Genomic DNA, 23,910 nt, shown 5'->3' on the forward strand with positions numbered 1-23,910 from the left:
CCCTGGGCACACTTGTCCTCTGGCTTAGCTAAAGACACCGTGTGTGTGTGTGTGTGTGTGTGTGTGTGTGTGTGTGTGTGTGTGTGTGTGTGTGTGTGTGTGTGTGTGTGTGTGTGTGTGTGTGTGTGTGTGTGTGTGCGTGTGTGCGTGTGCGTGTGTGCGTGTGCGTGCGTGTGTGCGTGTGAATAATACAACAATCAGTATGCCACTTAAACAGAATAACTGAAATGTAGAATTGTATTGTAGATACTGAAACAAACGTTTTGTATTGTAACATTAAGACTAACGACCTGGTTTAGCAGATTTAAAGTAATGTTGGTTTCCCTCAGACTTTATACAATTACTTGTTTATCTCTGGGTTAGCAGCAGCAGTCTATGATTCCACCCACTGGGTCTTTCTGCTCGTTTAATACAATGACAGAAGTGATGGAGAGTTTTTAAGGAGGTTAAGAAATAAAGGTGGTTTGTTTTGGGTTAACCCCTAAACAGACACCACGGTTTGTGCCCAAGCCCAAAAATATAATGGTTACTGTTACTTGATAATTGAGAGTAATCGAGAGTCCACAGCTCTGTGAGGTTGAACTAAATGTTAAATGTTAACAGTGACGTGTTAACATGCAGGTGTAATGTTTACCATTTTCACCATCTTAGCTTAGTCTTTAGTCTTTTTTTTTTTTTTTACTTTTAGCAAACTATGGTTTGGTATGTTATGGGATTCCTACATAAGGTGATAGACAAATTACAGCACTTTTCAAATGGCTGCAGACAAACAAATAATACTTACTAGTTGAGTACTAAATCCTTTTCATTATATATTTTTTAAGATCAGGTAATATATTTTGAGACACTCAAGCTGCACCTTGAGACAGAAACGGTTCATCTCAGAACATTTAGAGGAGAAGGAGGGGACATTATTGTTAGAGCAGTTACTCATACCAACAGAACAAAAGACACAGCGTCCTATTATGGGACTCTCCTCTGTCCTAACGCTGGATCTGTACCGGCACAGGTGCCACTGGCTCATTTATGGTTAGCCCATGTTTAAGGCATGGATCTGTGGTGTGGCATTCACACACACACACACACACACACACACACACACACACACAAACACACACACACAGCTGAGTAAAAGAAGCTGCTTATGGATGTATGAAGAGGAGATTACTCCGCTGTCTCTTCTCGGAACTGCCGAGTGATTATGTGTGTCTGTTGGCTGATGGCTGCCCAATGTGTGTGTACGTGTATGTGTGTGTGTTTCTGTGTGAGAGAGAGAGTGTGTCTGTACCAACAAGTCTTACAAACCATTAGACGATATAGGTTGTTTATTCCTACCCTCTAATACGACCCACAGGAACGTTTCATAAATTAGCCCCCCTAGCAGTGAGAGGGAGACCCACAGAAGTGTTTTCCATCCTCGTAGAATGTAACATTGCGGTTTTTAAACACGTTAACATTGTGAAATGGCCGCTGTTTGGTAACATTTAGGCACAAAAACTACTTATCATCATTAAGAACATTAATATAGCAGCAAACTATGTAGTAATGTATGTAGTTGCTATGTAGTGGAGTAATGGCGTCCTAAGCAGAGAATGAAGTCACACTCCCTCTGCACGTGTTGTAATCCGAGCTTCTCTGTTCTTTGTTTTACAATTTTGAGTACTGCCCCTTTAAATTTAAAAAAAGTATTTGGTTTGAGTTAAAATCATCTGTTGCATTACTTAACTTCTGGTTATGCACGTGTTGCAGCTCCATTTGTTTCATGAAGTAAAAAAAAACCTGCTGTTTACTTTTATTTTCAAACGGGACACAAACCCTGGTCTCCTTAGTGAAAGTCCTGTGATTGTTTGACTGATCCACCAACCCAACCTGTGTCCTTACGCAGAATGTGGCGCTCTTATACTTTGTCACCTTACTTCCTGCTTTGTTCCTATCATAATTACGAGAGACCACTAAAGGGGACAGTATAAACGTAAATGAGTCTCTTCTGTACATACATGCATGGGTGGATATTTGAGTTTTTTGTGCTTGTGTGATCCTGAGTCTGACCAGTGTGTGTGAGTAAATATTTCACCTTGTCTGACTGTATGTTATGGTTATCTCTCTAACAATGATGCCAAAAATAGGCACATGCCTCGCTATTCTTGTCCGCTCAAGGCTCCTCTGGCGTTCTGGTGGATGTACCCAGGCATACAAGGGGTTAGGGAGAGATTTGTGTGTGTGTGTGTGTGTGTGTGTGTGTGTGTGTGTGTGTGTGTGTGTGTGTGTGTGTGTGTGTGTGTGTGTGTGTGTGTGTGTGTGTGTGTGTGTGTGTACGTGTGTACGGCCAAATACACATACATATTTGTGTGTGCTTGTGCCTGTCTATGCATGTGTGTTAGTAGGTGACTAAAGGAGCGGTTTTGTTCCAAAATTAGAATTCCGACATCTGAAATATGTTTTCTTCCTCTAGCAAATGGCTTTTGAAATTAAAACACACTGTTGCATATCAGTGAATGTATTGGCAGTTCTGAGCCCTTTCCTTAGAAATTTTAGAGAAGGTAATCATTTGTGTGGTTGCATGCCAAGCAACACAGCAAGTTTTATTTTTTCCAAAGTAAGTTTTGTCTATAATAAGACCTTTGAGTGGAATGCCAAGAGCCAAACGCTGGGCTGGATTGTTTGCTTAGTGTCTCCCTCAGCAGCTGTAAAAATCAAGGGAAATAATCAGCAGATAACCTAACACTCCACACATTCTTTATTCTTTGTTCACTTTTATGTCTCTGTTGGGTGGTGAGGGGGTTTAACGCTCTATTATGAGCCTGTACACTTGGCATCTCTGAACAGGCAGTAAAATGCTCTCCTTTTCTTTCCAGAAACATTATACTTCCTCCAGAGGGGGTCAGGAAGCAAAGGTGCACCTTCTCAGCCAAATTTGGCACACCCTGAGGTAAATGGAGCGGAGGGAGTCGATTGGCCCAGCGCACCTGAACCAAGGCGGCACACGACAGGATGAGGGAGTCGGCATCCTCCTGTTAAACGCTTGCTTCCTGCTGTTTTGCTGTTCTCTTTCTTCTTTTTCTTTCTCTCATCCCACTTTTCAAGCAGGAAGTCATTGGAATGGAAAAAAAGAGTTACGTGAAGATGGGGAGGGGGTTTTATGTTGTTCCAAACAAGCAGAGCCCTGCCCAAGCATCCACTGTAGCAGCTAAAAATCCTAAAGATAGATAAGTCAGGCAGAAGAGGAGGAGGAACAATGGCAGGGATGGGGTGAGAGATGAGATGGAGGAAGGGAGGAGGGGAGATGAGGGCATTAGGGGGGTCTACTCTAGGGTCGTGCTCAGAGGGCGTCGGGCAGCACGAGAGGCAGGATGTTATGGTTTATTCAGCCCAGGAGTCGGGGCGACGTGGACAAGGTGTGCCTTGCCCTCAGCAGCAGCCTCAACGTGATTTATAGCAGCGCTGGCAGACGCTTCTGTCCATGGGGAAGTCTTTGAAAATGCCGGGAGTGATTTGCATGATTGTAGGCCTGTGCATATACACAGTATACATACTTGAGTGTACATGGCCTCACGTATGTGTTCATGTGTGTGTACATTCACTTGTTTACGCGTACACAAGCACATTATTGCGTGTTGGTTTTTAACCTGTGGTTGGAGCATGTTCATGCATGGCCCAACAGAGGATAGATGGTCAAGCTACTCTGATTAATTACCAGCTAACCACACACATTACACAATATAAAAACACATGGATCCTATAGGCAATGCACAGCAATGTCAAAATAGTATGGTAAGTGTCACTAATATAAAAAAATTATTCAGGTCCTTAACTTAAGTAGCAATACTACACTGTAAAACTAAAAGTCCTGCATTCTATTTATTAATTAAATGTACAAATGGTATTAATACTAAAATGTACTTGCTATTGCTGCTGCTATAAATCACGCACAGTCACTTTATTTGCACAACTCACTTACAGTAACTGTGTAATTTTGTCTCAAAGGCTCTTGTACTGTATAGTTTCTATTTTTATTCTATTCTTATTAGAGATGGTCCGATACCGATGCCAGTATCGGTTATCGGCTCCGATACTGCCTAAAGCGCTGGTATCGGTATCGGGAAGTACTGGAGTTTATGCACCGATCCAATACCACGCAATAAAGCTCTAAAGAAAATCTACGTTAAAGTAGTTTATTTATGTTCTTTTTCCATTATAATTGACTGTCAAACTGGATAATAAAAGAAAGTTCTGTGGCATTCATTATTTGTGTTTGTTCATGTTTCACAAAGAGTTTAACCTGAGCCAGACCGACAACAAAGATAGAAATCATATCACATCCATACAGGGATAGTAGTATACAGTTAGTAAACATAATAAAATATATGACACACTGGTATCGGATCGGTACTCAAGTATCGGAATCGGTATCAGGAAGCAAAAAATGGTATCGGGCCATCTCTACTTCTTATTTTAATTTATGTACCTCTAATTATGTATTTATGTTACTTACTATACTTATCAGTATTTATCTCTGTTGTTCCTGCTGCAACAAGCAAATTTCCCATAAATATTTTACAGTGTAGAGCAGTAAAAAAGTACAATATTTTCCTCTAAAGTGTGGCACCGTATGAGTATAAAGTAATATAAAGTGGTATAAAAAAGTAAGTAAGTAAAATGTATTTATAAAGCGCTTTTCACAGACATAAGTCACAAAGTGCTTTACAGGGGCAAACGCAAGCAACATAATACAGAGTGAGAACATGATACCCAATCAGTATTACACAATAATATTAAAAGTGCAGACCAGGTACAGAGCAGTCAACCAAAGGCCTGTCTAAACCGGTATGAAATATAAATAGGAAATGCTGAAGAAAAGTACAGTACTTAGTTTTCCACCATTGAAAATACATTGATTCATTTCCAGTTTGATAGAGCCAGAGATTTCATTTTCAACCAACAGGTAACCAGTTTGTGTTTGTCTGTGTGTTTGTGTGTGTGTTTACAGGCCAATTTTACGAGCGTTACCCTCCTCCTGACCTTCCCTGAGGCAGCCGAACCTCGTCTGGTGTGAAAGGTCAGTGAGAGGTCAAGAGAGGTCTCCAGCGAAAGGCCGCTCTAGTGTGGAGAGCCTGCTGGGTGCCATGCCAAACATCCACAGTGGGGGTCAAAGGTTACTCAGACACACAGATTACACAGATACATAAACCAGACAAAAGGGTGTCAACAGGTACAAGACGTGTGAATGTCCACTGCTGTAACATGAGAGGAGAGTATTGCAGAGAGCTAAACTTATAACTGGGGACTAATGTGTGGTGAGAGAGGCACTTTGAAGCTGCTTAAGTCCTGTACATGTCACTTCATACCATATAGACGCCTCTCTGTATAGTATTTGGGGAACTGCAGAAAGGCTGAAGCACAGGTAACTGATCACTAATTACTCTTAATTGCCTCAGCCAGCTAGAAAAGGCTTTATGTGTGAGAGAGTGAATGTGTGTGTGTGTGTGTGTGTGTGTGTGTGTGTGTGCGCCTGTTAACCAACCATATAGTCGTAGAAGCTATTAAAAAATCATTAACCTGTGTTTTATTTGAAGGCCCCTGCCCCCCTGCATCTACCCCTAATGTATTTTGCTAGTCTTTGATTTTACGACTCGCCTCTGTTATTGTAGGATATCTTCTCCTTTCCTTGTAATTTTATTTTATGACATGGAGTGAGTCGAATACAATACACCCCCCGGGGAGGACCACTTACTGCCATGCCAACAAATATAATTACGCTGATCAGAGGAGCGAAAACAGACCGCTGCTTATCTGCCACAGTCAGTGTTTTTGTTTTTTCTAAGCAGTAGTCGCACTAGAGGATGATGGCTATGGAAATCTAAAAAAGAAAACGCCGAGACCTGCACCCTGCATGTGGTAGAGTGATTTCTGCCACACTCCATTGAAAAAAAATTGGAAATTCCTGTTGCTTTGTTTATGGACAAGAAATCCACACATCACAGAAAAACACCTAAGATATTACTTGAATGAATGAAAAACATTCTTAAATTTAGCACTCATTAAGCACCAAAACATTACACAAAATTTGAATTAATACATACAACTTTTATAACTGTTAACACGTTATTCCCTCAAGCATCTATCAAAATAGCTTACTCCATGGGGCGGTAGCGAGCAGTGTGGGCAAAATCTAAAAGTTGACCCACATGTCAAACTAATCCACTCAAGCTGTATGTATGTCGTATATAGCCTAATGATGGAGCACACATCAAAAAATAATTTATATTATCATATTTAACTAAATATGCAGCCCAAGAACGGCTGCATTAAAATTGTCACATTATTGAACGGAGTTTGTCGTGAAGTTAACCTCTCACACAAAGCACCCACAGAACCAGATGTGACTGCGGCAGTGAATAATATAGGCTAAGTTACCACCAGAAGTAAACAGCTAAAGTCCTTTCGTGTTTACCAAGTAAAGTCCTCTGCTCCATGTTGACAGGTAAGAGTTCATAGGAGCAAAGTTGGTCCCTTCCCAATGGAGCTGCGAATCTGTGTGTGTGTGTGTGTGTGTGAGAGAGAGAGAGAGTGTGTGTGTGTGTGTGTGTGTGTGAGAGAGAGAGAGAGAGAGAGAGAGTGTGTGAGTGCATGTGTGTGTCAGACAGAGGGAGAGATAAACAGGGAGAGTTGCTGAGGGGGCTCTTTGACTTTGAGCGCATAAGCCCTTATTTCATGGTGCCATTGTTTGTTTTAAGGACGTCAAGCTTAATACAGTTCCAGGCGATTTCCCAACATATCTGTCTGCCCAAGCACCTCCAAGGCGCTCTCTCTCTCTGTGTGTGTGTGTGTGTGTGTGTGTGTGTGTGTGTGTGTGTGTGTGTGTGCGTGATCATGTGTGTGTGTGCGCCCTTCATTCTTGTTAACCTTAGCCTAACCCCTGTCCTAGGCAGTGATTTAAAAAATGTTTATACTTTCAAGGTTGTTAGTAAGACATGTTAAATTAACTCAGACTTTGCAGTATTTACTGATTCATTTTATAATTTTATGCTAAAGAAATGTCACATATGTAGCTAATTTCGAGGACTTTACATATGGCTAAGACTAACTGCAGTGTTTAAAGTCTATCTGTGGTTTTAATGAGTTTGACTGCAGCCATATTCACATCAACCTCACTGAGCAGCATTCTTTTAATTGCCTATTATTTCCACACAGGCCAGACTGGAGCTTTATTTAATGTTAGGGTAAACAGGTTTTTTATCACATGTTGGACACAGGATCTAGAATAGTGTTGCAATACTGTATTTTATCACTCAGATTGTGAGAGCATGTGTCCATAAGGAAAAGTAGAGATGGAGAATTTATAAATGTTAATTATTAGTACAGAAATTATTGTGTATATGGCATACAAGTCTCCCATTTTGCATATTATTATTATTGATTGTTCATCATTATTTTACTCAGTATCTGGTTTGTCTAGTACTTTTTATTGTCATATTATCTTTACATTGTGTACATTTACTTATGCATCAATGATCAATATTCATTCATGCAAATAAAGCATATGTGTGTGTGTGTGTGTGTGTGTGTGTGTGTGTGTGTGTGTGTGTGTGTGTGTGTGTGTGTGTGTGTGTGTGTGTGTGGTATGCAATATGTCTCATTGAATGGCTTGTATAAAACAGGCCACAGAGGATCAGCAACCTCTCTCTCTCACACACACACACTCGCCTCCATAATCATCACTACTTGTAGCCTAGAAAGAGAGATGTGGGTCATCAGGGCCACACTGTGCCAGCTATCACAGCCCAAGCAGCCAAGAATTAACATCACTAATAATAACATCTATGTAAATTTCTTATGTGTTATTTTACTGCAGATGTCTCTTATATCATGTTCAGGTCAGACTCCCTTTCTGAAATGGGTTTTGCCTTGACAAACAGAAATAAGTGGAATACATATTTTCCTCCAGCATCCTCATCTTTGATGGTGAAAGCTGAATACATTAAGTGCTGGACATGAGGCCCAACAAGGACTTTAGAGGCTGTAAGAGTCAGACGCCTACTCACTTATTACACTCGGACAAATCCTCCTATCCTTTCCTCTCCTCTCCTCTGTCCTGTCTCCTAAACCTTTTTATTCCGGGACCCTGAGACCTCTGGGAACAAAACAGCTTTTAGCGCTACCATCTCTATCTGCTCAAATAGCTCTCTCTCTCTCTCTCTCTCTCTCTCTCTCTCTCTCTCTCTCTCTCTCTCTCTCTCTCTCTCTCTCTCTCTCTCTCTCTCTCTCTCTCTCTCTCTCTCTCACTCTCTTATTTCTCTAAAATTCTCTATTTCAGAATGTGAAAAGAAATGGAGCTGTTGTAGGAGCACCCCAAGTCATTATCTGATTAAGGTCATTTTATATCCCCTGCTGCGGAGATTACTTCTTCTACCAAATAATATTTTTTCTTAAATTCTTAAAAACTTAAATTCAGAAAACGTCCGTTTGGTTATGTTTGTTGACTTCCTGCATTCATTTCGCTCCAAAAATGAGAGAAAATACTAATGACCCTGTAGTAATAATAATAACAACAATAATAATAATAATAATAATAGTACTAATAATAATAATAATAATAACAATGGAACGACAGTTGACCCGTCGTTGATACAAATTAATACTGAGGAAAAATGTGCCACTGGCTCTTCTCCAGTCCGGTATACCATTACCGCGTGCGCGCACTTACTACCACTTAACTGTGGTCAGAATGTGATTTTTTTTTTTTTAAAGTAGCTTTATAACACCTCTGGGAGAAATATTGTTTTCACTGCCTACATTCTTCTGCATTGGGGGCCCAACTCTAATAAATATGTCAATAAATGTAGCCATCAGTGCGCAATGCCAGAGCGCATTATCGGTCTTGGGCATCGAGGTGTGTAGCACTCGACCCAAAAAAGGGGGGAAAGTGAAATTAAATAAATACACGGGTTTATCCACCTGGAATGGGTCGCGATAAGAGCAGCCAGTGTTAACCGACACGTTTCCTCTACACCTCACCCGAGTCTTCCTTTTCCAAACACGCGTTTCTTTAATGTGCCGGCCTGTTTTTCCAGCCTGTGTGCGCACCGACGGCACCCAGGGGAGCCGAGGCCAAATCAGCCACAGGCCAGTGAGGGAGCATGGGGCCGGGACACCTGCTTTGGAAAAGACACTCCAGACACTAAACTTTGCTGACTTCGTTGCAATTCGTTCGTCCTAAAAACACTTGCTTGCGACATGGAAAAGAGACTCGCCTTTCCTTTTTGGCACCTGACACAGGGCAATATGGAAAATAAGATTTTGTAGTTAAGTACTTTAGGAACTTGTTTGTTCAGACGATACAAAAGAAGATTATGTGTGCAACAAATTCATTCAAAGTGAAAAGCTGGAAAAAAAACAGGGAAAATGCAACAACAAAAAACCCACTGATCTGATAATAGTGCATAATCTAATGCATCAACAACTTTTTTCTTTAGGTTACTGGCTTCAGCAATTTAGCGGATACGAATACTTGTAACTTGACTTCACCAATAATAATAATAATAATAATAATAATAATAATAATATAAATACTATTTTTATATGTTCGTTATGAAATAAATGTATAGGTAATTTCCTGAATGTGCTAAATACGAGGCTTACGCTTTTTCTAATTGCAGAAACTCAGGCTGGAGCAGATGGATGTGACTGGTATTATCCAGTAAAATAGAGTCGATAAAAAATAAATCTTTTATGTAAAGATTAATTTTACGGCCCAAATGTCCTAATAATATTACTAAACAATTTGTCTACACACCTGTTGGAAAGGTCGAAGGCTAACATATTTGTAGAGCGCAAAAACTCCATTGTAATTATAAATATCCAATTTGTGGGAATGCAGGAAGAAGAGCAGCCATCGTTTCATAAATCAGAAGCGTCGAACAGGTTTCCCTGAGGAAAGGATCAGATGTCAGTGTCCGCAGGGTTCAACCTTACAGGTGGGGACGTTTCAGAGGGAGAGGAATCTAATAATTCATTGAAAAGCTTTAGATTTTAAATCATAAAGGTAAATGTTTGCTTTCATTTACTATCAGTTTTACTTAATAATCATTTTTGATGACAGTGCAGTCTTATGCACGGAGATATTTCAGTGGCAGACCGCGGATCCGAGTGCGTCATTTCATGATGATATTCGGCTCTTAAGCGTTTTACAAAGAGACGTTTAGCTCTCCTCAGATATTGGCTTCCCTGGATAATCTGAATTCCAAAGCAAAGCTCACAGCGTCTGTGCTGCTTTGCTTGTTCAAAAATCAAACTTTGCTGCAACCAATCAGAAACTCTGCACGTAAAATATCTCTACATGCCTCTTTGAAGCTACAATACCCGAGTGACCCACTGTTTTTCCCTGTGAGAAGCTGCAGTCTAAATGTGTACCAGTTGCTGAAATAATGTTCATACTGATGTTTCAAAAATAAACGCGCTATGCATCGTTATGTAAACATATCAAAAGATCAAATTACAAAGTTGATAATCATTAAACTTGACTGGGCTTAAAGGTATGTTAATGCGTTTTAATAGACTCTCATAAACACAATCGAAACATGCATTAACACAAGCGTTGAAAAAGTCATTTGGATTTTAAAATAGACTGTTAATTTTGAATTTAAATGCTACAAGAAAGTCTGGATGATGTTTGAAAACATTTGCATTAAAACGGTATCTGCCTTAACAATGCAATTAATGTATGCATTCATCCTACAATTCATGCTTTTTTTTCTTAAATGTAGTGAATAAATCTATAACAGGGATAGAAAATCTCACTGGTTGCCAAATAAATGATCTTCCTTCATGAATTGTCATAGCAGTATTGTCGTGAACGTGTAGGCTATTTATTCTGATTGTATTCAAATCTCTTGGTATCAACTGACACTTTACCATTTATTGTAAAAGAAAAACAACCTTTCCCCATCTAAGATTTGAATATGAAAATAAATAGCATAATAAGATGTGGACTATGTGTTTTATTGCGGCTTAAAGTGTATTGTCAAAGTGCGTATAACGATTCTTACTCGCGCAGTCGGTGATTTGGAAAGAAAGAGATTAGTAAGAGTGGTATTTCCTTTTTTTCCTCTCTCTCTCTCTTTACTTGCATGCTCAAGTCCCATTCTCTGGTCAAGTTCAGTGCGTTGTTCTCCGGACCGGACGGACGCTTCTTATTGGTAGGTTGCGACAGTTACATCACGCCGCTCATGACGCGCACGTCTTCCTGTTTCCTTCAGCCGCGTCTTAAAGTGAATCTTAGTGGCGGAGGAGCGCTCAGCATCCAGTCCTCTGCATCCAGTGCGCCTCGGAGACGCACACAGGCAGTCTCTCTCTCTCTCGCTCTCTCTCTCTCTCTCTCTCTTGCACTCTCTCTATGTCTCTCACTCTTGTAGTCACAGCAGAGGATAGAGGGAGAGACCGAAGCGCGAAAGCTCTTTTCATCTTCTATATTTTTCCTATTTTGTTACTTTCGCTCGCGCCGCTGACTTTATTCCGGCTCTTCCTTCTCTGAGAAATTGTTGTATCCCAGCATCCAGCAATCCGCCGTGCTCTGCGTATATTCTAAATTTTTTTTTGCCGTAGGAGTTCAGGTTGTCCCCCTCTTCATCTAAAGGGTAAGTAACCTTGTCCTCGGATACCTCCCTCTCTTGTTCTCGTTCTGCCTCGCCTGCGCACGGTGGGCGGAAAGAAAAATAAACAAATCAACAAATCAAACATCATGAACGGGGAATTGTATTCTGGTGATCAACACAGCTAATCATATCTATACGACATTATTTTTGCTCTGTTGTTGCTCGTTCCCCTCATCTTGATGTGTGGTGAGAGTTGCGCGAGCAGCCCGTGTTGTAGCGAGGATGATTTGCGGACGGTAGCCCAACCTTCCTCATCAAAGCCGAGATCAAGTTGATTTGCAACTTTTCGAAGTAAGTTTCGGAAGTTTTGAAACTGGATTTAAAACAAGAGTTGGTTTTAGACGGAAACTGAGATTTTGCTGTATTTGATCTCCTGTGCGTGTTGGAAACCGTGAATTTGCTGTTAGGTTATCTATTATTGTCTTTGTCCTGTGGGCTACATCTTATTCTCTCTTAACACCTCTTACGTTCCTTTTTCTTCATACAAAATCCGTATCAAGGCAGTTACGGAGCTTGTCAGTCCTCCTTTTTTGTGAATTTGGTGTCTCTCTTCTGAAAGATTGTGATAAAACACTGCCGGTATGTTGTTGTAAGTGTAGGCTACGCAACTCTTATCTCTCTTATGTTTTGTTATCTTAGTTTATCCACTGTCCATCAAATGTGCAAAGAAACAACTAGATCTCACTTTTAGCATCGTAAATGTTCTTTAACTTCTAAAACTTACAACAACTGTATATTATTTGTATCTGGACCAAGTTTCAAACCTGAACTTCACTCAATATTTTTCACTTTATGTTTCTGATCAGCCAACATGTTTAAAGGTTCGTTTTAGGGTTTCCAGTGGAGAAAAATGTTAAAAGGATGAGGTGAAGATCTATTATTAAAGTTGGAGTGGACATCTACAGCTCCTTGTTCATAGCCTATGTGTGTAGTTCATAGCATGAAATTGTTGAAAGGCTGTTGTTTTTTTACGAGAGAGAGAGAGAGAGAGAGAGAGAGAGAGAGAGAGAGAGAGAGAGAGAGAGAGAGTGCGCATGGGCAATGGGAGACAGGTGCGCCCTCGGAAAAGACAGGTGCTGGTGACTATTTCAAGCTCATTGTTAAGATCCTGAGGCGATCAAGTCAAGGTTTTTCTTCTTGGAGATGTATCACCTTTTGTCTGAACTGCTGGATGTGGCTGTCAAGACTTGGGCCAAAGCCATTTATTTAAACGGGTTTATTTTAGAATACTGGTGTCAATTCAAAAGGGTAGATTTCAGGGGGGAAGCGTTTAACCGAGCCTGTTTTCCAGTAAATTTGGATTTTTACAGTTTACAAAATGTTTTTTCAGAGTGAAAACCCTGCCAATGCATGCCACTTGTGTAGTGCATCACACATCTCTAACAAAGCCATGCAGCAGCAAAGTTGTGTGTGTGTGTGTGTGTGGGGCTTAGTGACAAGAAAGAAGCTTTTCTTTTTAAATTACTTTTCACATGCATTGATAATTTTAAAAACAATACAATTTCTTTTAGTTAGAACAAGCAAATAATCAGTTCAGAGAATTGTTTTTAAATCACGCTGGAGTTCAGTTTTCCCTGTTGTTTGCCCTCACTGAAACTGAGCCTTCAAATTAGAGGTTCAACGATGGCTTTTGTCTTAAAATATCATAACAAAATTAAACATATATATATGAATCATTCATTTGACTTTTTTGTATTTCAAATTTAAAATGTTTATAGCTACTTTTCAGTCTGCCTAAATCGGTGCAACACTGTATTTGCAGGCTGTAAAATTAAATTCAGAAAGAATACTGTATCTGTTGTATTTTATTATTTTCTACTGAGCCACTGCTAGTCTTAATAAGGGCTTGTGTTTTCCTGAAGAGTGTAAAATGAAGAATGTAAATTGTTGCACCACTTTTGCCGTTTATGCTGTTAAGAAAATATCGTCAAATTTATAAATATGCAAACCTCCGAAATATTTATATTTTTTAAAGATGGCAAATAGAATAAATAGTCTCCGATAATATCATTACATTTAAGATTGGATGCGTCTAAGACACTGCCCTCGCTGATAGCAGTATTGATGCAGGCCTATACTGACAAAACGTTTTGCTTTCAGAGGGGCATTAGGGTTTTTGTGAGAGCGCTTTAAGTTGCTCCTTGCCAGAGTTGACCCTTGTGACCTATTCATTTGAGCAGAATTAACTGCCCCTGCCAGATGAAAAGACAAACAAAAAACACAGAAGTGAGCTCACGCTGGCACCAAAATCAATAGCCCTTTTTTCTGTTTCTTTTATGTGTCACTCTCCACATTGCTTAAGATATGATGACCATATTGATTAATGTGAACACAGGACTTGCATTTTAAAATTACACAATGTGTAAAAATGGTTTAAAATTAGAATATTTTGTTTTATTGACCAAATGATCACTCACTAACGTAACAGAATTTAGGAAAGGGTATATATATATTGTGCATTGCCTTCCCTTGTACACCACATTTTTCTTTATAGATACTCTTAACCCTATATCTTTTTATTTTGTTTTGTGAGTTAATAGCTCGTATGTTGGCTCACACCACACAAAAATGGAAATGAGGACAAGTACTTAAAGTAATTATCATAATTTTATGCAGCTTTGTGTTCCGTGGGAACTGGTTCAGTGTCGCACAGCGTGTAACAGGGGACAGGATAAAATGTAGGACTTTGCCCTGGAATGTCGAGCCAAGGCCTAATTCTGACCCCATCTTGCCTGTTCCCTTTACCCCTCTGTCACTGGTCCTTACTGTCTAAATGTAGTCATGGATGTGTCCGTCCTTTTAGAAACATATTACGAGGGATTGCCTGCTGGCTTGAGACATAACTCTTCAGTTTATATCCATAATGCCGGCTAATGCAGTTCTCTAGAGGCTGATACATTTTGATTGTTTCAGTCTTAAAAAACTTTCAGGCTTTTCTGTTTAGCCTAGATTTAGTTTTGAAATTGAAGTGTTCTCAGGCATGTCCTGCCTGAGTGAGTGAGTGACTTAGATTCTGAAAATATTCTTCACTTTGGTTAGTCATGCATCTGTACATTTTTTTCCCACAGGTACTCCGAGGCTTTGATCCTAGAGGACTGGGTTTGCGGGATATGGCCCAATAGCAGCAGCACGTGATGCCGGACCATGACAGCGACTCCCTCCTGAACAGACAGACCAAACGAAGACGTGTGGACATCGGTGTTAAGAGGACCGTGGGCAGCACAGCCTCCTCCACAGCAGCAGCCACAACAACAACAACCACTGATAACATTGCCCGCGCCAAAGCAGCCATTTTCAGTGCCATGAACTCTCTGAGCTCCCACTCTCACCACGGATCAGACACCGACTCCATGGAGTGCTCTGTAGTGCAGCCACATGGTGGACCTGGCGTTGTGTCAGCCAGCGACAGTGAGTCCAAATCCAATGTACTCCGAAAGCTACTGAAGAGGGCCAACTCATACGAGGACACCATGATGCCCTTCCCTGGCACCACCATTATCTCTCAGCTTCTCAAGAATAACATGGCTAAAAATGGAGGACCCGAGAGGGGAGAAAGAGGGGACAGGGGTGATAGAGGGGATAGGGGAGATAGAGGGGATAGGGGTGATAGAGGGGATGTTGGCTTCCCCGGATCAGGGCTCTCCAATGCAAGTTCAGATGCTCCCCAGGAGGATGCCTGCAGTAACTCCTCCCATGATAGCACCCCTCAAGAGTGCTTGTCACCCTTTGGTCGTCCTCCTGGCCTTGCCACCTTTGACATTGAACGTCTCAACGATGAACACCTGCGTGCTAAGCGAGCCCGTGTAGAGAACATTATACGTGGTATGAGCCACTCACCCAGTGTGGTGGTACCTGCTGCTTCCCGTCATGAGCGTGAGCATGAGATGGATCGAGACCGGGAGATGGATCTAGACTGCCCACCCCCTCAGTCTCAGCAGCAGGCCCCCAGCAGCCCACGGGGAGGCGAGGTGTGCAGCAGTAGCAGCAGAGAGAACAAGCGTAAGCAGCGTCTGCCTCAGCAGCAACAGCAGAGCTTCACCCAGCTGGTGTGCCAGAGGAAGGAGCAAAAGCAGGAGGAGCGACGGCAACTGAAGCTGCAGCTGGAGGACATGCAGAAACAGCTACGCCAGCTGCAGGAGAAGTTCTTTCAGATTTATGACTCAACCGACGACTCAGAACACAATGACCTCCACAATGACCTCCACAATGACATAGGAAACATGTCCGAGGACAGCCCAGCCAGGTCTGACACCGGCGGTGATGACCGGGGTGGAGATGACTTGCGCTCTGACAATGAGATGTCTGACCTGGACCCGGGCCATTTCCTGGACAGGGCGCGGGCGTTGCTTCAGGAGCAGGCCATGCTGGCAGCTAGAGAGAAGCCAAGAAGAGAGGGGCTCAGCAGGAGCAAAGGACAGGGAGGTCCAGGCTCCTCAATGCATGCTGAAGGTAAACAGCTGGCGGAGACACTGAAGCAGGAACTCAATTCAGCCATGACCCAGGTGGTGGACACAGTGGTGAAGGTGTTTGCCAAGCCTCCACGCCCTACACCCCAGCAGGCCTTCCCCTCACTTTCCATACCTCCTGAAAGATTTCCCACCACTGTCAATGGAGACAACCCCAACTTCCACACCACCAACCAGAGGCTGCAGTGCTTTGGTGATGTCATCATTCCTAATCCACTTGACTCGTTCACCAGCATGCCCGGGATGCCAGGTCCCACCAATGACCAAACAGAGGCGATACCCTTAGTCGTGAGGAAGACACCCAGTGAGCACCACCACCACCACCACCACCAGTCCTCAGCTGTGGGTGCCCATGGTGGGCACCACCACCCCGTCCTTCACCCCTCCTCACTCTCTGCCTCCATGGGCTTCAGCCCCCCATCCTTTAGACATCCCTTTCCACTGCCTCTCATGGGCTACCCGTTCCAGAGTCCCCTTGGCGGGCCCACAGGTGGCTACCCAGGCAAGGACCGTTCCTCTCCAGACTCCATGGACCTGTCCCGGGAGACCACCAGCCTGAGGACCAAGATGGCATCAGGTCACCATATGGGGCACCACCATCGCTCTTGTTCACCAGCGCACCCTGGCAGCACAGCCGAGGGACTCTCCCTGTCCCTCATCAAGTCTGAGTGCAGTGACCTCCAGGACATGTCTGACATCTCACCCTACTCAGGCAGCAATGTATCCTTTAAGAAAATCTCGGTAGTGTGTGGGTTTTGAGGGGGTTGAAAGGTATTAGACAGTGACCCTAATGTTTTAACTCTAGGTGGTCCAGTTCAGACCAGCTCATGCCTGTGTAGGCCAGATATAAGTCAGATTTCAGGTGGTAATTCCATGTAGAGACAGGTGCGAAACATTGCATCTGAACCACAAAGAGTTAAAAATCTAATCTTTTTTAGCGTGTTTGAAACTGGCCTAAGAAACTGAGAAATTGTTGATGAATCACTTTTCCTCCCACTGCTGTTCTCTTCTCCATTGTACTGCATTGTTGTATTTATTTTTATACTCATACCTCTTCCTTCTCACAACAGCGTACAGCCTTTTCTTCCATCTTCAACCTTAAGTGCTTTAAAAGCTTTCTTGTCATATATCACTTACTCACGAAGATTAGGTCCCCATGACATTTACTGCCCCAATTCCTTTTTATAAAAATGGCCTGAAAGAACAAGGAGGTAGATAGCGTCCCAAAACTTGGCACACAATGGTGTTATATAGCCTTCCTTATACTTTAACCCGAGTGTTCCCCAATCTTGCCCTACGGATAAAGAGGCTATCCCCTATGGGAGGTTCAAATTGAGTCCCCTGGGGACTCAGGACTAATAGCTTAAACAGATATATTCGGTCCCTTCTCTGTTTCCCCTATACCTCCTTAGTCCCAAAGTATTCAACACCTCTTAACCCTTATGAAAGTTTGATTCGTGTCACACTGCTTGTCCTTAGAAAGCTTTGTCTTCAAGTCATTAACATTCATTACATGCTTAAGAAATTAATCCAACAGCTTTTTACCTGTTGGGGCTTTATTAGTTAAGTGAATATGTATATTTAACACTTTTGTTTTTGCCATTGTCTGTACCTGACTGCCTAGCCTTTTCTGAGTATGTTTGTGTGTGTGTGTCTTTATGTGTGTGTGCATGTCACAAAAGGTTCGCCTGAGGACTCGGTAAAGATGTATATTTATGATTGCTTGTGTTTTCTCTTGTGTTCCTCTTATCATCCATCGCTGTTGTAAAAAGCCCACAATCATTGTCGTTTCTTTTCCCTTTTTTTCATTTCATAAAGATCTGTCAACAGCCCGGGGGGCCCTTCGGCTGTTGCTTGGCAGCCAAATACTTTTTTTTTGTTTTGCCTCCCTGCAAACCCCCCTCCTCCCTGTCTTTTCTTTGAAGCGGACGTTAACAGGTGTTTGCAGCGAGCTGTTTATCTTTCATTACCTCGCCTTGTCTTGTCTTCTTACCCAAGGGTGAACGCTTTCCAGAGATCCATAATCCTTTGCTTCTACGGGCTCCCGATGGAGGGATGAAAAAAGGCAAGGGAGAGAGAGACATACAGAGACTGAGAGAAAGTAGAAAACAATCAAACAATAACCACATATGCCAGATGCTGTGGCTTTCATTGTAGCATTTATAAATTCAGGGCATTAACAGATGTACATCCCTAAATGGAAAGAATAGGCATGTGTTGTTTTTTCATCTTTTATTTTTTGGATTCACAGGTTTAGAAACAAAGTTTGGCATTTACAAGTTATAGACTTGTACATTTTATATTCTAATTAGTATGACATTTAAGAGTTTATTTGAATTTGTATTCCCTCTGTTAATAGCTGATTCCATTGATGTCGAATTCTTTTTTTTATTCTGTAGCTTTTTTTTCTTCTCGGAGCCTCAGAAGCTCAGAGAGCTTGTCAGACATTTTGCGAGGTGTGTTCAAGTTCACCAGCTCTCTGCAGCGTTGTGGAGCAGATGGCTGCTATCAATTTCCTCATTTGTTCTCAGTCCGACTCCAAATATTCTTGTCCTTACACCTGGAATTAGGAAGTGGGGCAGCTATTTTCCTCTCATGACTTTGGGTTTTGGGGATGTGTCGTGAGAATGATGATGTCTTGTCAGATGTGGCAGGCGAACAGTGGGCCAGCTGGTATGAGTGCACAATCATGACAAAATAATAGCCTTTCACGCCACCCCTAAGTCCAATCACAATTACATTTGCAAGCTGTGAGTGAATTAGAAATGAAAATGCCTCATCAGGAGATATGAAGCTTCTTAATTGTCATCTGAAGGGAGGTGATATTGTGTTTATGGCCGGAGAGGTAAAACCTTGATGTCTTTGTTTTAAAATCATTTTTAATTATTTGAGTGATAAGAGGTACGCGATGCAAATCCTAATTGAAAAAGCAAAAACTAATTAATCTAAGTGTAAGTGCACAGCTTTCACAGCAAACACATCCTACCGTGCCTCACTGAGAAAAAGCTCTCTTTTTCTCTCTCCCTCTCCCTCTCTGTCTGAGGATCCATTGTATCCCCTCCACTTGGAGCAGATGGTGTGGTGTGGAGAGTGAAGTGCTGCTCTTTTGGCCAGGCCTGACAGAGTAACACCAGTCTGCCAGGGTTTCCCCCACAAGACCATTGCTACGTATACAACTAACTCTCTCTCTCTCTCTCTCTCTCTCTCAGGGCTAGATTTACTAACACTAGCGCAGTTTGCGCTGCGTCTGTTTATGCGAGTTCGGTAATAGCGCACGCTATGCTTCCACATTTTGCGTAGTATTTATCAACCCTGACACCAGAGCCTGTCTATGGAGAGCCTGTTCACTCCCTATCTCACTCCCTATTAGCCCCATTGTACCAACCCGGAATTTTCCCGAGAGTGGAAGTTCTCCCGCTTATTAAACATTCTCTGCCTGACACCCATCAGGCAATCAGCGTCTTTCTCCGCCCACTATACCGTAAATTGCGCTGTGGCGAAGCGGTACTTGTGCTATGATATGGCTGAGTGCAGACTGCGATATTCCCACTGCTGATGCTATGACTGTTTGAAATGATCCTGCTGCCAATATTTGTAATGTAGCGAGGAGTTTAACAACTGCTGGAATAGAATGTGAACGCTGAGTGGGTGATTCAATGTCATCTTTGATTTCTTCCAGTAACTCTAATATTGCATGGCTGCTTGATCTGTAACGCTAAATGATGTTGTGTTCAGTGACAAAGTGTGATTCTTGTGTTAAAAACATTTTCAGCCTCGCCTATATCTTCGTCTTGCTCAAATTACTGTTGCCATTTCACCAGCGGCATAAAGGTCTACAAGGAAACTCTATTGCGGCTTTTAAGAGGCGGAGAATTTCCCCCGCAGAATAGAGACACGCTCTTACTGACAGTCTTTGTAAATACCACGGAATATATAATTAGGCGCACTTTGCGCTTATCCTCCCACCTTTTTGGGTGGAACTCCCACTTTCCCAACGACCCTCCCACGAACGCAAATTGAAAGCGCAACTTGTCTCTTCTCGCTCATGTGGCAGACAATCTGCGGTTTTACCCAAGTGCGCCCTGTTTGTAAATAGCCCGCATCGGTTACGTCCGTCTTTGCGACCAAATAGCGCCTGGAAACAGGCGCAAACGGCTTGATAAATCTAGCCCTCAGTCTTTCCCTCTCTCACGCTGAATGAGACAAAGTAGATAGGGTTTTTAAGGAGCCAACCCAGTGTGGTTCAGTATTTGCTGGCTTTGCTGTGTAACCCTGAGGCCAAGGGCAATCCAATCTAGCAGCTGATGCCTTCTTCCCACTCTATAGTTACATCTACATCTGGACACTTGACTGATTTTAACGATCACAGCCACCCCTGTAGATCATAAATAATGTCAAGCAATGTATTTTGTCCACTCGAGTGTAAACAGTCTTCATGAAAACTTGGGGCTGTATATTCTGTGTAATTTAAAGCCCTGTCTTGCTTCTGCTTGATGAAAACCCTTGTTGAAACAGCCTGAGGTTTTAACATGCAGCCCGCCCCCTTCCCTGTTCCCTTTTCAATGTCTTATGCTCCAGATTGATATTATCAGATGCATTATACGGCCGTTAATTCACCATGGAAATGGCTTGGGCCGTTCAGTGGCGCAGATGTGTTTCAGTCCCCCCATCACTGGCTGAGTCCAAAGCCTCAGAGCCCCTCTTCTCCTTCTCCTCCTCCTTCTTTTGCTCCTCCAAGGGTTTGGCAGCGGCAGCGAAGCTGGGGGGTAGGGGTGGAGCAGAGGGAGGAGGAGGGGGATGTAATTGAAGGTTGGAACCATACTATCCCTCAAGGTGCCCCCACCAGCCCATCTCCATCCTCTCTTCTGTTCAATCCAGGCGATCCATTAGGAAGACAAGGCCTCTGACATGTATTTGAATATGGCCTATGTGAGTGTGAGAAGGTTTTTCATGTTGCTCGGGCCAGTGTTTGGGACTATCTCCTAGACCTTGTTTTGTCACTGATATGAAGCCAATATCAGACAGTCATATTCAGGCTTGGCATGTGTTGTCGCCAAGCCATTAGGCCTTCTTGCCCGTCACTGGCCTTAACTGCTGTCTTTGTCTGTGATATGCAAATGTCTCCATTTTTCTTCTTCCTTTTTTTGGGTGGAGGTTAGCACAGGGTGTAGGCAAAGGCGTTTGCTTACTTTGACTGTGAAATGAGCCTCCTTATGTAAAAGCATCGGCTGTAGTGCTGGACAGCGTTTTATTTACCGTGACGCTCTCACACCTGATACGGACGATGCTAATTGCAAGCAAATGGTTTTGCTTTGGTGCACTGTCTTCAGCACCCCCCCCCCTCACACACACACACACACACACACACACACACACACAGCACCCTACCCCACCCCAGAAGCCCTGCATGCATGCCTGAAAGGAAATTTGGTTACCCATCATCCAAATGATGATGTCTTGCCAATCTTACAGTCAATTATTAGCACGTATATGTAAATATTGTATCTGTGATCATATCAGTTGCTACATTTGCTTGATCTACCATAAGGTGTTTCCCTCCAAACAATTGTTAATTTCCTTAATGGCAGCTATTTCCAGATCCAAGAGGGTCTCTCTCCCAATCATCTGAAGAAGGCCAAGCTCATGTTTTTCTACACCCGCTACCCAAGCTCTAATATGCTCAAGATGTTCTTCTCTGATGTCAAGGTGAGTTCAAACATATTCTTCCTCTTTAGCCCTTGTTTTAGATTACAACCTTTGCCAAAATATATTTTTAATTTTACTACACATTAATGTTTCTGTTTGGCTATCTTCAAACTCATTTGTTTGTACCGTCATCTTTTTGAGATGGTGACTTCTTTTAATCTGTGTAACAAGTGTCAAGATAAATAACACTTTGTTGCCTTTGTTTTCTCTTTTGCCACATTTCTTACTTGTACATTTGTCAACGCACCTGTTTTAAAAGGGGACGTTTGATTTATTATTTGTGATGTGCCAGCTTTAGTTGCTGTGAACAGCGTATGTTTGTCTGTCTTGAAATGAGGCCCTTTCCCTCACTAAGTTATGGTTTTATGCAAAAGATGAAAGAAGAGGAAGTTGAATGGGTTTACATGAGGGAGCTGGAGAGCCTATGAGTATTCTAAAGATAAAGAGCGAGATGAGTAATGGAGGGGTGGAGAGGGCAGAGAGGAGGATGGAGCCTAGAGACGGAGGAGTGGTTATGTGAGCAGGTGTAGAGAGGATGGTTTGATAGAGGGAGGGGAGAAGAGAAAGAGTCGGTTTAGGGAACATGGCAAGAATGAGCGTTAGCTCTACTGGGAGTTTAATGAAGGAAATTTGGAAAACAAAGCACAATATGTAAGCTGCACACAAAACAAGAACAACAACACAATGGCCGTTGTAGAGTGCGCGACCGAGTTTGTTCGTGTTGTTGTTTTGTTTTGTGTGTGTGCTCCCCCTCTCGGACCATACGGAGGAATAAACACTGTGACATATCCAGGCCATCTTATTCAAATCAGCAGATAAAGGTCCCCTTTTTCCCAGCTGCCCCCTCTTGAATGCTGTTGCCACCAACCATGACTCGTGGGTCACATGACTATCTCTCAACACATCATTGGTCTGGTTGAAAAGGAGGGTTACATGTTGGCAAATGGGGTAGGCACCTGTAAATGCTGATTTGTTACAAAACTCCTCAATATTAAAAGCATCCCACTGATTTGACATTTATGTTATTTGCTATTTAACAATTGCTGCAACAATTGATTTGAACCACATAGTTTCACTGACTAATCACTCACAGGGAGGTGGCCTCTTCTTGGTGGCCTCTTCATGAATGGCCTCATCAGATACTTAAACAAGGTCAAGATAGTTGAGGGGATTATGAGTCGCATTAGTTTGTTTTTGTTTTCAGTAGAGGGCATTGTACTTAAGCTGTAAGTTAGACATGTATGGGAATGAGACTATTGACCATTTAATTAGATGCAGCCAGCACAGCCACTTAGCGAGTCCTCCGACAAAAGTCTTAAAGGCTAATCAGGTCTCGACTAATCAGGTCTTGACTGTCAAGAATCTAATGAACGTGGGAAGTGGGTTGCCCTGACAACTGGGGGACGCTGTAGCTGTTGTTCCCCTTGATTAAGCTCCTTTTAAGACTATTGTGACTTTTTTGACTTTTGGTGTTTATGAAATGTTTTGACAGATGCGTCAAAATTCCATTGTTAGTGTTGCTAATGACAGCCTATAGTATCATCCCACTAGCTTTTAGACGTCTCATTATGATTGCAGATATCGTTTTGATTAAGGTTAAGAGTCATTATAACAGATTAATGCACAGATTAAATAAAGATATTCAGTCAATTAATAAAGTCAGCTAAAGTATTTGCCTTTGTAAAGAGATCCAGTGTGAGCTGTATTTATTTATAGGCTGTTTGGACCTTCATGTATTGTAAATATAAATTTCTCATTTTTTAGCAAAGACAAGCTGACACACACACACACACACACACACACACACACACACACACACACACACACACACACACACACACCTTGCTTTCTTTATCTATTTCTCTTTTAGAGACAAGCTTCAGTATTTGGGCCAGTCATGTGCTGTGGAGTAGTGGAGGTCAGGAGGGTTTTCCCTTTTCTATATGTCATTCCTTCTCTTTTCTTTTTTTTTCGCTGATGGTGTTGCATGGTATGTGTGCCTCGGCGGGGCCGGGGAGAAAGAAAAGCCAACCGCTGGATTTGAGTCGCCGCAGTAACAAAAGCCTGCTTTCCAGGGCCGCTTTTTG

The 23,910-nt window shown here is 42.3% G+C and overlaps 1 protein-coding gene across 2 annotated transcripts in view; it reads left to right on the plus strand.

Moving 5' to 3' along the window:
- Window positions 1-4,987: 4,987 nt before the first annotated feature.
- LOC114573499 (prospero homeobox protein 1) overlaps window positions 4,988-23,910 on the plus strand; it is a 35,434-nt gene continuing 16,511 nt past the window's right edge. The window contains exons 1-3 of one of the 2 annotated variants that reach the window (XM_028605732.1): window positions 4,988-5,056; window positions 14,720-16,837; window positions 21,716-21,823. In XM_028605732.1, coding sequence (XP_028461533.1) covers window positions 14,786-16,837; window positions 21,716-21,823 — 2,160 coding nt within the window. In that variant the 5' untranslated portion in view covers window positions 4,988-5,056; window positions 14,720-14,785. Of the gene's footprint in view, window positions 5,057-11,614; window positions 11,634-14,719; window positions 16,838-21,715; window positions 21,824-23,910 lie in introns of those variants that run through there. The other variant, XM_028605733.1, reaches the window with a different exon arrangement.

Source organism: Perca flavescens, chromosome 18 (assembly GCF_004354835.1).
Source record: "Perca flavescens isolate YP-PL-M2 chromosome 18, PFLA_1.0, whole genome shotgun sequence".
Classification (NCBI taxonomy): Eukaryota; Metazoa; Chordata; class Actinopteri; order Perciformes; family Percidae; genus Perca; species Perca flavescens.